Genomic DNA, 13,858 nt, shown 5'->3' on the forward strand with positions numbered 1-13,858 from the left:
TGTGGTGGAGACGAGCCAACAACAGATTCAGAGACAAGGTGTCCCTAATTCCGCTGGTGTTGAGGAAAAGACTTCGACCGTGGTCAACAGTCAAGAGTTTGTCAAGGTCAGTACCTCTCCAATTTCCTCCTCCGTCGTTGGTGATCCACATGGATGCTTCCCTGAGCGGGTGGGGAGGATATTCCCAACACAAAAAAGTTCAAGGAACGTGGTCCACTATGTTCTGCCAGTTCCGTTTTACACAACCTCAGGTCATTCAAAGGTCAAGTGGCCCTGGTGGCACCCAAATGGCTGAAGAGCAGTTGGTTTCCTCTTCTTCTAGAGTTGAAACTCTGGTGCATACAAATCCCCAGGCCAAAATTGACACAAATAGTACAAACTCGGACTGTGTCAGCTTCCTCAAGAATTCTAAATGCCCTGGCTTTATGGACTTCATGAAATTCGCAGCTCAGAAAGATGCTAATATTGATCCTATTAATACACTGTTCTTAGAATCTGACAAAAGGGAATCTACCCTCAAACAATATGACTCAGCAGTTAAAAAGTTAGCATTATTCCTGAGAGAATCTGAAGCTAAAGAGATGACCATGAACCTTGCAATCTTGTTCTTCAGGTCATTATTTGAAAAAGGACTGGCCTCTAGTACTATTACTACAGCAAAGTCGGCTTTAAAAAAGATATTTTTACATGGTTTCAATATTAACTTAACGGACTCATATTTTTCATCAATCCCTAGAGCATGCGCTCGTTTGAGAACAGCAACCCGTCCCCACACGGTTTCCTGGTTCTTAAATGACGTACTTAAATTAGCATCGGACACTGATAATGAACGGTGTTCATATTCGAGTCTGTTAAGGAAAACGTTATTCTTAATTAGCCTAGCTTCAGGTGCCAGAATTTCTGAACTGTCCGCTCTCTCTAGAGAACCGAACCATGTTGATTTCCTCCCGTCAGGAGAAGTTCTGTTATCCCCGGATCTCAAGTTTTTAGCTAAGAATGAAGATCCACAAGATAGATGGTCCCCTTGGAAGGCTATCCCCCTTCCACAGGATCTGTCCTTATTTCCAGTCACTACTTTAAAGGCTTATTTAGATAGAACTTCTAATATAATGTCTGGCCCTCTTTTTGTTAGGGAAGGTGGAGGAACCATTTCCTTAAAGGCCATCAGGCAACAAATACTGTATTTTATTAGGCAAGCTAACCCGGATTCAGTACCTAAGGTTCATGATATCCGAGCAGTGGCCACCTCCACTAATTATTTTTATAATATGAACTTTGAGGATCTTAAAAAATATACGGGTTGGAAATCACCATCAGTATTCAAACGCCACTACCTTAAATCTCTAGAGGCCCTAAAATTTTCCACAGTGGCTGCAGGAAGTATTGTCCCTTCTGCTCTAGATTAGCCTATGTAATCTTAGTTATCCTGTCCCTTTTCCTCTCTCGCCTACCTGCCTCATTTACTCACCTTGCCGTCTATCCTTAGGTCAGGTATGCTTCACAGCCTGACTCCTGACCATGTTGCATATTGCTTTTATTCCCCTTTTTGTTAGCATTTAAGTGTCTTGGTGTTAACCAATATTTTGTGTCTGTATGCCCTATGTTATTAATCATGTCTTATCCTATATTATTAATCATGTCTTATTTTTGCTACTTGGGTAATTAAAACTCAGTAATTACTTATAGTTTTATTTATCTCCATCACAGTAGTTGTCAGAGGGCTTCACCAAGCTTTGTATGATTATTTCTCTGTTACGATTTCACCGGGTGACACAGGTCGAACCCAGAAAAGGGATTTTGACAAAGGAAAAATCTATTTCTGGGGGAAGACCTGTGTCACCCGGTGACCCACCCCTATTCTTCTTTCCCCCCTGAATGGCATACCAAGCTTGGCGGGGGGCGGGGGTGCTAACTTGGAATGAGGCCAAGATGGCGGCTGAGGTGTTGGTTGGCTGGGAGATGGGCGTCGGGTATGGGACGGCCCCTCGCTTTCCGGGATTTTGAGATTTGGGATCTCTACAAGGCAGAGGCCTGTGGCAGTGGCAACACTCACCCTTTGTGTATACCGACATCTATTATAGATGAGCGAACTGGGGGTAGTAACCCCGGCATTCTAGATAGCTTTTTCTCTGGTATATATAGCAATTCTTATACCTTGAAATGTGCTAAATGGAACCAATTTCACCGGGTGACACAGGTCTTCCCCCAGAAATAGATTTTTCCTTTGTCAAAATCCCTTTTGTAATTTAGTTTGCTTGCCCTACCAATTGGTATACCTCTCACCTACCTGCCTCGCTTGTATTCCCTGCCTTTCTACCTTGTTGACTGGGTTTGGGTTGCTTCACAAACCACTCCTGTCTTTGTACCTACCATCCTTGTTAAAATTTTCACCAATTTTTGTTAATTTAGGTGATGGTTTTTAGTTAGATTGTTAAAGCAATATCTTTAGCTACATTGTTTTGTATACTTTACTTAACATATGCAAATTTAAATAATTTGTTATACTATTTGGATAAGTAAAAAGCATATTCAAAATTAATTTTATTTTCCTTAGTAAAATTTTTGATTTTGACATTTGACCTTTTATATTTAACAAGCTTTTATGGCCAATTCTCTGCTACTATTTCACTCGGCGACACAGGTCGATCCCAGAAAAGGGATTTTGACAAAGGAAAAATCTGTTTCTGGGGGAAGACCTGTGTCGCCCAGTGAACCCTTCCCTCTCTTTTTTCCCACCCTAGGCTTGCCTAAGCTTGGGTGCTATTTCGGGATGAAGGTTCTGGGTAGAAGTAGTAGTAGCGAGCGGAGTAGGACCGCTGTAACGGCACCCCTTAGGTAGAGGGGTTTTGGGAGAGGAGAGGTCTATTTGGGTTAAGCATCTGTGGTAGTGGCTTCCACTCGCTCCTAGATGACATACCGACATCCTATAGGGATGATCGCTCCAGAGGTAGTAACTCTGGCATCCTATTAGCTGTATAGCTTTTTTCTCTGGTATATCTAGCAAATATTTATACCTAGAAATGTGTGCTATATGGGACATTTCACTGGGCGACACAGGTCTTCCCCCAGAAATAGATTTTTCCTTTGTCAAAATCCCTTTTTTAGATTTATTATCGACGCTGGTCTTCTCGCAAAAATATCATATTTCAGTTTTTTATCTGTTTATTGTTTTTATAGTAGTTATGTTGTTCATTTAATTGATATCAGCATCAGTGACCCAGTTGTCATGATGCCAGATAACTCAAAATCATTCATTCCCTAAGCCCTCCATGTTCGAGACGAGGTGAAGCAGTGAGCCTACATACCAGTGACGAAGAAAAGTAGTCAGCCCTTCCTGCTTGTATAGAGGAGTAGATGCTAAGCCCTTCCTGCCTGTGACAATGTGAAGTAGTCAGCCCTTCCTGCCTGTAGCAAGGACGAGTCTGCAGCCCTTCCTGCCCTCCATTTGCACAATCTCTGGATTCTTGGAGAAACAGCATTTGCTGCCTCATCTTAAAGACATCCCTATTGTGACGTCTATGAGCCCGAGGTCATCATACCAGCAACATCTCTGCTGAGTTCCCAGCCGCCCTTCTGTTACATCTTCTACCTTGCAACCTGTTCCCCCTATCTATAACTGCTTAGATTTATTTTGTTTAGCGTTGCATTGAATGAGAGCAAAGGGGAAACATTTTGTTTTCTTTGTAAAAAAGGTTGTGAATAAATGTGTTGTAGTGTTGTGAGAGTTTCTTTTTATATTCATTTCCCATATTTCAGTTGCAGGTGTTGAAACATTATTGTTTAGAGTTTGACAGAACCTGGAACGATTCTTGGATTGTGACACCCTTGGCTGGGCAAACCTACCAGTCAGTTCAGAGAGTTCCCAAATTTTCTCCCACCAATTTGTGTCTCTCCCATGTAAAGAACAAAGGTTTGTTTTTTTGTAAGAGCAAACAGCAGATTTTAAGAGTGATTTTTGTTTATCCTAATACATGAAACTGAAGTTCTTTACATGAATGGCCTACCTTTGCCACCCCTCTCATCTGGCATCTGGACCGAAAGCCAGAGTGAAGTGCAGGCTGACAGGTGGGTGGGGCTTCCCCCTACTTATCAGTAGTTAACTTCCTTGCCAGTAAAGTTTAAATGGCTGTTCCAGCTCATGCTTGCAAGCAAAATCTTATATAAAGAACTTCAAGTTTGTATGTTAGAAAAAATTCAAATTACTTAAAAAATTTGCTATTTTGATATAAAGAATGACAGGTTCATACAGTGATGTGCTTAATGGGAAGGGCTGTTAAAATGTCATTCTTTGTGGACTAATGTACTGTATGGTGTTTGTGTGGGAAGGCTAATAATCATCATCATCCATGAACTTCTAAGTTTTCCCATATCTTCCACTTTGCAGCAGATTGTTCCTTCTCACCACATGGTCATATTATCTTGGTCCTTTGAGATCTTCATCTATCTTTGAGGCTATACAGCCCACATTCCTCTGGTACTTGCTTATGTGTGGTGTGATTCTTCAGGCCCATATCAGTGTATTTATATTTTGTATGGATGTTGTACTTCATTACTGCTGATAAGATAGACTTGTGTTTTTTATAATCAGAACAACTTCAGGTAACCTGTTGTGTTATAAGGTCTAATTTTGCAAGAGTATATTTGTAGGCAATTTACAAAACACTTTTACGACAATATGCAATTTTGAAGTCAGCAAAAGCATATAATTTGTGACTAAAACTGTTCTTCAGTGACAAGGTGGTACGCTGATTCCCAATACACATGCAGTACTTTTTTCTGTGAATTTCTTCAACTGTGTGTGTGTGCTGTAAGACATTGCTTTTTTGCTTATATTTATGTAATAATTTTCTTGATAAACTTGCAGATCTGTTACGAGATCTTATTACCGGGGTGCTGCGGGAGCTTTGTTAGTGTACGACTTGACTTCCCGGGACAGTTACAATGCCCTTGGTAATTGGCTAGGAGATGCAAGAACATTAGCTTCACCAAACATCATGATCCTCTGCGTAGGAAACAAAAAAGACTTAGAAGATGAACGGCAGGTTACTTTTATGGAGGCCTCACGCTTTTGTCAAGAAAATGGTAAGCCGCTGAAATATTAATTTCACAGTGATTTTCAAGTACTGTATACAGTAATAAACCCATCAATATTGTCTGGCTCCTCACCAGTATTATCTTAAAAAAAAACTATACTTAAATTATTTACATTGTAAGGATGTATGTGAATGTTTTGCTGGAACATTTTTTAGTGTTATACCGTTTGAAACATCCAAGGAGATACTTTAGTTGATATTAAAATTATTATGTAATGCTTGTGCATAATGCTGGGAGATATAGTTGAGAGTGAAATTGCATACTACCAGTTTTGAATAGAGGAAATTATCAGGTACACTTGAGTTTGTCTTGAAAATCAGTGTTTGATATGAATAGCATGAAGTGAAGGTGTGTCTTTTATTATCATTCATTTTTTCCCACTTCTAAAAATGAGTCTTAATGCATTGGCCACTCTCTCATTTTTCAGAGCTTATGTTTATGGAAGCAAGTGCGCTGACGGGGGAAAATGTTGAAGAGGCATTCCTAAAATGTGCCAAAAGTATTCTTGCAAAGATTGAAACAGGTATGGTTGTGCTCAGATCTCCTGGTATAATTATATTCTACACATTTTGTTATATCAAATTACCAAGGGAAAACTAGTCTTTAAATTTGATCACTTAAATATGTTACTTATAAAAATTTACAATTGTAAGGCAGAAAGTCATAATCAGTGTAGTAATCTCAGTTATCTGGATTAATAGAGCCAGGGCCCTGTTGGGTATGAGCGAAATCCAGATAAGGTCAAGTGAAAATCACTGTGGATATAAAACAGCAAATCCGTACCCTTACTCCCCTACCTTGTCAATAACACATAACCATGAACACTCAGTATGTTTATAAACAACAACCATCACGGTTTAAACTAAAAACATTATGCAGTAGGCAGTTATCTACCATATTTTCCCATAATTGTAACAAAATACTGTATAATGTATAAATACACTTTGAAAAAAAACAAACCCCCTCATTTTCTCTTTCTTGGAAACAACACACAGTATAGTAGGCATGTAGCCTACCTGGTTTTACCCACAGACTAGAATGGTTTTATCACAAGTAATGTACTGTTATACAGCAACTCTCCTATCAGTAGTTACCGTATTGTATTATATTTCATTTGTTTTATTTATAATTTGATAGGTTTGCCTCATTTCCTACACAAATACAAATCTTCATTTTTTACATAGGATTTAGGTTGTGAATGCCAGCTGGAATGGCCATTTAACTTTCAGACAAGGTTATTAGCTATCGACAGGTAGGGGGAAGCCCTACCCACCTCTCTGTTATCACCCCAACTTTGCTTCTGGCTACTGTTGTATTTGGACATTTGTGCAGACTCTCTGCCCAGCTCGCCATTTGCTTTCCTTTATGCTCTCTTAGTATTTATTTTTGTTTTGTATGATTGTTGTTGAGTTTTGTGAAATAAAGAATGATGAGCCAAACCTCTCAATCATGGCAGCATTCTACCTCAAAAGGACAGGCTTTTTAATAGGTTTCTCTCCTCTTTAGAGGTACAGTAGATCCTCAAACCCTCTGTGCCTCCTGCAGGAGGCATGAATGTAACAAGAATGCTCTGCATTCAGAGTGCGGTGTGTGGCCATCTGAACACTGGGTGATGGTTGCTAGGAAGAAGAAAAAGAGAGGTCTCCTTGGTGTCATCGGATTGTAATACTCCACTGGTGACACCGAAGGATCTGTTTGGTACTTTTCTTCCACCTGCCAAACTCCCCCCACTGATCCTACCTCTAAGAGAGTATTTTCCCCCTTGCTGACTCCTATTGAACATGTGGTAGAGTAACTTTGAGGGCTAGGGAGGATGTCCAGACTGAAATCTCGCCTCTCTTTGTTGTGAGGGAGAGTTTTCCTCTGGAGAATGCTCTTTCTCGGGGTGAAAGAAAGATCCTTACCCTTACCCAACTTTCTTTCTAGGTGTGGCAGAAGATGAGCAGCTCAGGAAGGTGTGGCCCTCCCTGGGCATCTTGGGTGAGCCCAGTGTTTCTTCTCTTCTTGGCCATTTGAAGGCAACTGAGGTGTTGTCTGTCGCTGCTTTTACTGTGACCATTATGACTTTGATGGTCACTGTCACCACTGGCTCTCAGACCACCCCCACCTTCTAGGTATATCCTCACATCTCATTGGTGATGGCCCGGCAGATGTTGCCTTCTTCATCTCTGAGGGAGGTACTCCTCCATGTGTTCTCTTCGATGCTAACCTTGGATGCAGTTGGGAAGAAGGAGAAGGCGAGGAAGAGAAGGAAGTTGTCGCCGTCTTCGTCTTTGTCGTTGAGTTATGTTACCTCCTTCCCTTCTTCCAAAGGTAGTTAGCAGAGGAAGAAGAGGGCTGCTAGGTCTTCCTGTCTCATTGAGCTTACAGTGGTCAGTCCTCTGCTGTAGAGAGGATTGACAGGGCTCTTGCTGGTGGTACCACTGCACCCATTGCCAAGTGCAAGTGTGCGACCATTACCATTGGTTCTCCAGACCCCCAGTTTCCCAGTACAGGCCCAGTTTGTTCCCCTAACCAGACCAGGAAGGGTTCCCAGTCTATGGATTCAGTCCCATCTGCCAGCACAGCCTAGCAAGAGAAGGTAAAACCTGATCATGAAGGTGCTCTTTCACACACCTCCTGTTCTTCAAAGGGAGTGGCTCAGGGGTCCCGGAATAGTGACATGGCCTGTCTGGCTGGGTCACCCAGACTTAGTAAAAAGAGTACCCTGTTGAGTTTTTCCTTCCTGAGAAGCTCTGGCTTCTTAGAAGGCAGGCATGCTGAGGGGACAGCCCCCACCTAAGTTTATGTAAGCAGAACCACTCTTCCCAACCCATGCAGACTTTGTCACCTTGGGTTTATAGCTGCTCACTTCCTTGCTCACCTGGCAAGGCTTTGGTTTTTGCCAGGCTAGGCAAGGGTCCCCGTAATCCCTCACCTGTCCCCTCCACCTCCTTGTGGTTTACCAGTAGATGGACAGGCCAGGGTTGGGGACCAGGACCATTCTCAATCCCCTCTAAGTCCTACCCAAAGGCTTATGTTTCTGGTTCGGTCCTTGGACTGGACAGGCTGTATTCCCAAGTGGTGGAGAGATCACCAGGGGGCTCTGGCAAGTGTCCCTCGCCTGCAGAGGGAGCAACTCTTGAGGACCGGGAAATGGAGGAACCTGATGGTCCAATGCCCCAGGACACCCACAAGTTTTAGAGGCATTTTGATGAGGTCATTAAGATGAATCATACTTCAGTGACCTCAAGGAAGAGACTGTGGCTTGTATTGCAGATTGTTCTTTGGCCATCAGGTCCTTATGGTGGCCGCAGAAGGAACCCAAGGCACAGATTGACCTGTCATAGTCGGTAGACCCAGACAAGACACGTCTGTCCTGGGTTACTTCTTGACTGTCTCCGTGTGGAGGGAGTCTCCCTCTTGCAAACAGAGGCAGCAGCCTTGGAGTGTCAGCCCTCCAGACTGTCTCTTGGCTCGAGCTCTGGTCATTTACTGAGGCCAGGATCTCATCCTCGAGAGGAGGGCAGAGGAAGTCTGGGACTTTCTTTGACCTGCTGGAGAAGGGTCAGCCTGACCCAAAGGTCATGCTGCAGTGTTGCGCAAAGACCAAGACGTCTTAGACTTTGCCAGGTAGACCAGCTTGTTATTGTTCTCGACTCTAAGCCTTTCCACTGCAGCCCTCACCTCACTTCAAGGGAAGAGAGAGGTGGATCTCATCACTGGTCTGTTTCTCAGAGCCAAAGGTGTCTCTGGTCAGAAGAATCAAGAGAATTGAGACAAAACAGTCTCTCTTCTCATCAATATCACGTTTAACCACAGGTTTGCTGTCTGGAGGGCAAGGTAGGTGATAGCCCTATCTCTAGACAACATCACTCTCTTGAAGGAGGATGCTTCGAGAGACTGACACTGTCTGGAAGTAGGGCTGTCACATACCTTGCCCTCCAGACAGCAAACTTGAGGTCAAACTTGATGTTGAAGAGGAGAGATGTTGTTTTGTCTCAGTTCTCTCATTTTGTCTGACTAGAGTTATCTTTGGCTCTCGGAAACGGACCAGTCTCTTCCCTTGGATGAGGTGAAGGCTGTGATGGGAAAGCTTAGATTCAAGAACAACGACAAGCTAGTCTACCAGGTGGTATCTAAGACTTACTGGTCTTTGCATGGCACTGCAGCATGACCTTCAGGTCAGGCTGGCCCTTTCTCATTGGGTCAGAGAAAGTCCTAGACTTCCTCTGCCCCTTGTAGAGGAACCCAGCCTTCTTCTGCCTCAGTAGTGAAAGGGATTGGTCTCTAGTCTTTTACAGTCGTCTGTTCTTGGAGATGGCGACAGGTTGTTGGAGATCAGTCATCAATCCTTTTCCATTGAACCGGTTCATTCACCAGATCCAGTTCAAGATGGAAACTGTTTCCTCAGTGTTAGATTCTATCAGAGAGGGTGACATGCTTTCAGTGAACCCAAAGGATACATATTTTCAAATACCTATCTATCGATCTTATTGGAAGTACCTCTGCTTTACCCTAGGGGGGACAGTGCTTTAGCTCAGGGCACTGTCTGGGGCTCAACCACCCCCCAAGTGTTCCTGCTGATTTTAGCTTGGGCCCATTTGCATGTGATGCATCTGTTGAGGTATCTCATCTTTTGGCTAATCCTGGCGAGTTTGTTGCTGCAGTTGCTATGGGACAGAGATCATCTAAAATTTTGTCACAACCTGGGTGCGTTTCTAAACTTTGAGAAGTCAGATCTTACTCCCAAATAGAGGGCAAAGTACCTGGGCATGCTGATAGACACGGCACCAGTGAGAGTTTTTCCATCAGACTCTCATATCAGTAAGTTCAGGGAGGTAGCACAAAAGTTTCTGTCTCAACAAGAGCAACCTGCTCAACAGTGGCAGGTAGTTGTGGGTCACCTGTCATCTATGGAGAAGCTGGTCCCTCATGGGTGGTTCCATTTCATTCCCTTCAGTGGAGGTTAAAGGAGTTAAGGTATCCAGCAACAGACCCTCCAGTTCCTCGTTGGAGGAAGTAAGGAGAGATTAAGTTGGTGGTTAGACAACAGAAATCTCATGGTAGGAGTGCCACTTGGCACTCCTCCAGAGATGCTTCTATTTTCGGATGCATCTGAGGGGTGGGGTGCACACGGGGAGTAGTTGTTAATGTCAGGTGTGTGGGACCAGAATGGACAAGCACCTCCACATCAACATCCTGGAACTGAAGACAGCTTTTCTGGCCCTTCAGGAGTTTCAGGAATGAGTAATGGGGCATTCTGTGGTGTTGATGAATGACACCTTGGTAGTGGCATATGTCAGCAATCAAGGGGACTGGTGTACCTCCCACTACACCAGTTGGCAGTGCAGGTGCAAAAGTGGGTGATAGCTCATTTGGTAGAACTGTCTGCCAGATACATTCTGGGTAGTCAAAATATAGTGGCAGACAAGCTCAGTTGTCAGTGTCAGGTGTTAGGGAAAGAATGGTCCCTACACCCCAGCAAATGGAGAGGCTTTTCAAGTTGTGGAGAGCTCCGAACATAGGCCTGTTTGCCTCCTGGCACAAAAGGAAACTATCAATATTCTGTTCGATAGTGCTGGACCCAAGGTCTGCAATGGAGGACACCTTCCAGCACCCATGGGAAAAATCTAGTGGCTTAAGTTTTCCCTCCATTTTTCTTGATTTGTTGGGTAATCATCAGAATGTTGACCACCCTAAATCTCGGGCTGACTCTGGTGGCCCCCAAATGGCAGCATGCTAAGTGGTATCCGGCCCTGCTAGATCTGTTATCAGAGGTCCTGAGAGATTCTCCCGTGGTCCAACCTTCTGTGTCAGCCACATGTTGAAAGGTATCACCAGGTGGTGGAAGCGCTAGCACTTCACACTGTCGTGTTTTTTTTTTTTAGGAACATTGTTAACCCTTTAACGCCGAAGCCCTATTTACAAAAACGTCTCCCATATGCCGGCGGCGTTCGGTGAGTTAGCGCCGAAGCGGAAAAAAAGTTTTTTTCAAAAAATCACAGCACGCTTAGTTTTTAAGATTAAGAGTTCATTTTTGGCTCATTTTTTTGTCATTGCCTGAAGTTTAGTATGCAACCATCAGAAATGAAAAAAATATCATTATCATATATAAATATTGGAATATATGACAGCGAAAAAAAACTCGTATATAATTGTATACAAATCGCGCTGTAAGCAAAACGGTTAAAGCTAATGAGTTAATTTTTTTTAGTTGTATTGTACACTAAATTGCGATGATTTTGGTATATAACAAATTTTAAAACGATCAAAGCAACACAGAGAAAATATTATCACAAAATGATACATGAATTCGTAACGCTAAGACGTAAAAAAATGTTTTTTTCAAAAATTCACCATAAATCGAAATATTGTGCTAGAGACTTCCCGTTTGTTGAAAAATGAAGCTAATTGATTGAATATTACTAGACTGTAAGTGTTTTAGCTTACAATTGCAGTTTTCGACCATTTCGATCGAGTTAAAGTTGACCGAAAGTCGAATGTTTTCTATTTATCGTGATTTATATGAAAATATTTCAAAACTGGTAAAAGCTACAACCATGAGTTATTTTTTGTTGTATTGTACATGAAATTGCACACATTTTCATATATAAAACTTTATGTAACGACTAATATAAAACGGTGCAAATATTACGACAATGAGACGAAAGAATTTCTGAGATGTTCGGCAAGTTACGCATAGCAGCGTAAGGAAAATGTTTTTAAAAAATTCACCATAAATCGAAATATTATGCTAGAGACTTCCAATTTATTGCAAAATGAAGGTAAACGATTGAATATTACTAGAATGTAAGAGATTTAGCTTACAATTTTTTTTTTACCATTTCGGTCGAGTTAAAGTTGACCGAAGGTTGAAATTTTGGCAGTTATCGTGATTTATGTGAAAATATTTCAAAACTGATAAAAGCTACAACCATGAGCTATTTTCCGTTGTATTCTACATGAAATTGCGCACATTTTCATATAAAAAAGTTTATGTAACGACTAATGTAAAACGATGCAAACATTACGACAACATGACGAAAGAATTTCTGAGATGTTGGCCGAGTTACAGCATGAGACGTAAGGAAAAATTTTTTTTCAGAAATTCACCATAAATCGAAATATTGTGCTAGAGACTTCCAGTTTGTTGCAAAATGAAGGTACATGATTGAATATTACTAGAATGTAAGAGTTTTAGCTTATAATTGCGTTTTTACCATTTTGGTTGAGTTAAAGTTGACCGAAGGTTGAAATTTTGGCAGTTATCGTGATTTATATGAAAATATTTCAAAACTGATAAAAGCTACAACCATGGGTTATTTTCTGTTGTATTCTACATGAAATTGCGCACATTTCGATATATAAAACTTTATGTAACGACTAATATAAAACAGTGCAAACATTACGACAACGTGAAAGAATTTCTGGCTGGACGTAAGGAAAAAGTTTTTTCAAAAATTCACCATAAATCGAAATATTGTGCTAGAGACTTCCAATTGGTTGCAAAATGAAGGTAAATGATTGGATATTACTAGAATGTAAGAGTTTTAGCTTACAATTGCGTTTTTTTGACCATTTCGATCGAGTCAAAGTTGACCGAAGGTTGAAATTTTGGCAGTTATCGTGATTTATATGAAAATATTTCCAAACTGATAAAAGCGACAACTATGGGTTGTATTTTGCTGTATTGTACATGAAATTGCACACATTTTCATATATAAAACTTTATGTAATGGCTAATATAGAACAGTGCAAAAATTATGTAACGGCTAATATAGAACAGTGCAAAAATTATGACAAAATGACGAAAGAATTTATGAAATTTTTCGGCTGAGTTACCGCCATGCATAAGAAAAAGTTTTTTAAAAAATTCACCATAAATCGAAATATTGTACTAGAGACTTCCAATTTGTTGCAAAATGAAGGTACATGATTGAATATTACTAGAATGTAAGAGTTTTAGCTTACAATTGCGTTTTGACCATTTCGGTCGAGTCAAAAGTTGACCGAAGGTTGAAATTTTTGTAGTCGGCGTATGGTACGTCCACTCGGCACCCAACAGACAATTTTAGTCGATGTATGATACGTCCAGTAGGCGTTTAAGGGTTAAGTTACTGCAGATATGGAGCAAGAGCAGTGGTTGATTTCAGTAGTCTTGGGAAATAAATCATACAGTAACTACCCAGTGTAGATTTATTCCCTAATACAGGTAGATCATTGATTTTCTGGCTTCCTTGGTTCCTAGGCCATACCAGGTTATTGATTTTTCTGGACCAGAGATGGTCCCCCTCTTGTCAACACACACTAAACAAATACTAAATATAAAAAAGTAATTAAATGACATACAGGTATAAATGATACAAGTTTATTAATAATTTGCTGTACAGGTTCCCAGTTCAGTATCAGCATAAAAAATTTCAACAGATGCCTAGCACTGGGACCAACAGGTCACTCAGTGCTGAAAAGAAAAAAAAAACTCACACTAGGAAGGTGGGATCAGAGGGGTTGACCCAGTATTAAATAACGCAATCTATGAGGGGGTGCATCTTCTGAATAATTACCTTCTACTGCACAGTACTACTTTTCCTGCACCTGTCCATGCCCATTTTTTATGCAAAATCGACCACTTTTGTACTCTGTAATTTTTATGTGTGACATATTACATGGATTTTAGACGAGGTATAATCGTTTGCTCAGTATTAGACTTATATCATGTGATTCAGCAAGACATTCTATTTTGATAAGGCTGTACAGTATATGCTTATTTATAGCAGTTCTT

The 13,858-nt window shown here is 41.2% G+C and overlaps 1 protein-coding gene across 2 annotated transcripts in view; it reads left to right on the forward strand.

The window, feature by feature from the left end:
* Positions 1-13,858, forward strand: part of Rab4 (RAS oncogene family member Rab4) — a 140,526-nt gene that overhangs the window by 86,982 nt on the left and 39,686 nt on the right. For both annotated transcript variants that reach the window (XM_067086504.1, XM_067086506.1), the window contains 2 exons: positions 4,865-5,082; positions 5,522-5,617. In XM_067086504.1, the coding sequence (XP_066942605.1) occupies positions 4,865-5,082; positions 5,522-5,617 (314 nt within the window). The remainder of the gene's footprint in view (positions 1-4,864; positions 5,083-5,521; positions 5,618-13,858) is intronic.

Source organism: Macrobrachium rosenbergii, chromosome 42, assembly GCF_040412425.1.
Source record: "Macrobrachium rosenbergii isolate ZJJX-2024 chromosome 42, ASM4041242v1, whole genome shotgun sequence".
Lineage (NCBI taxonomy): Eukaryota > Metazoa > Arthropoda > Malacostraca > Decapoda > Palaemonidae > Macrobrachium > Macrobrachium rosenbergii.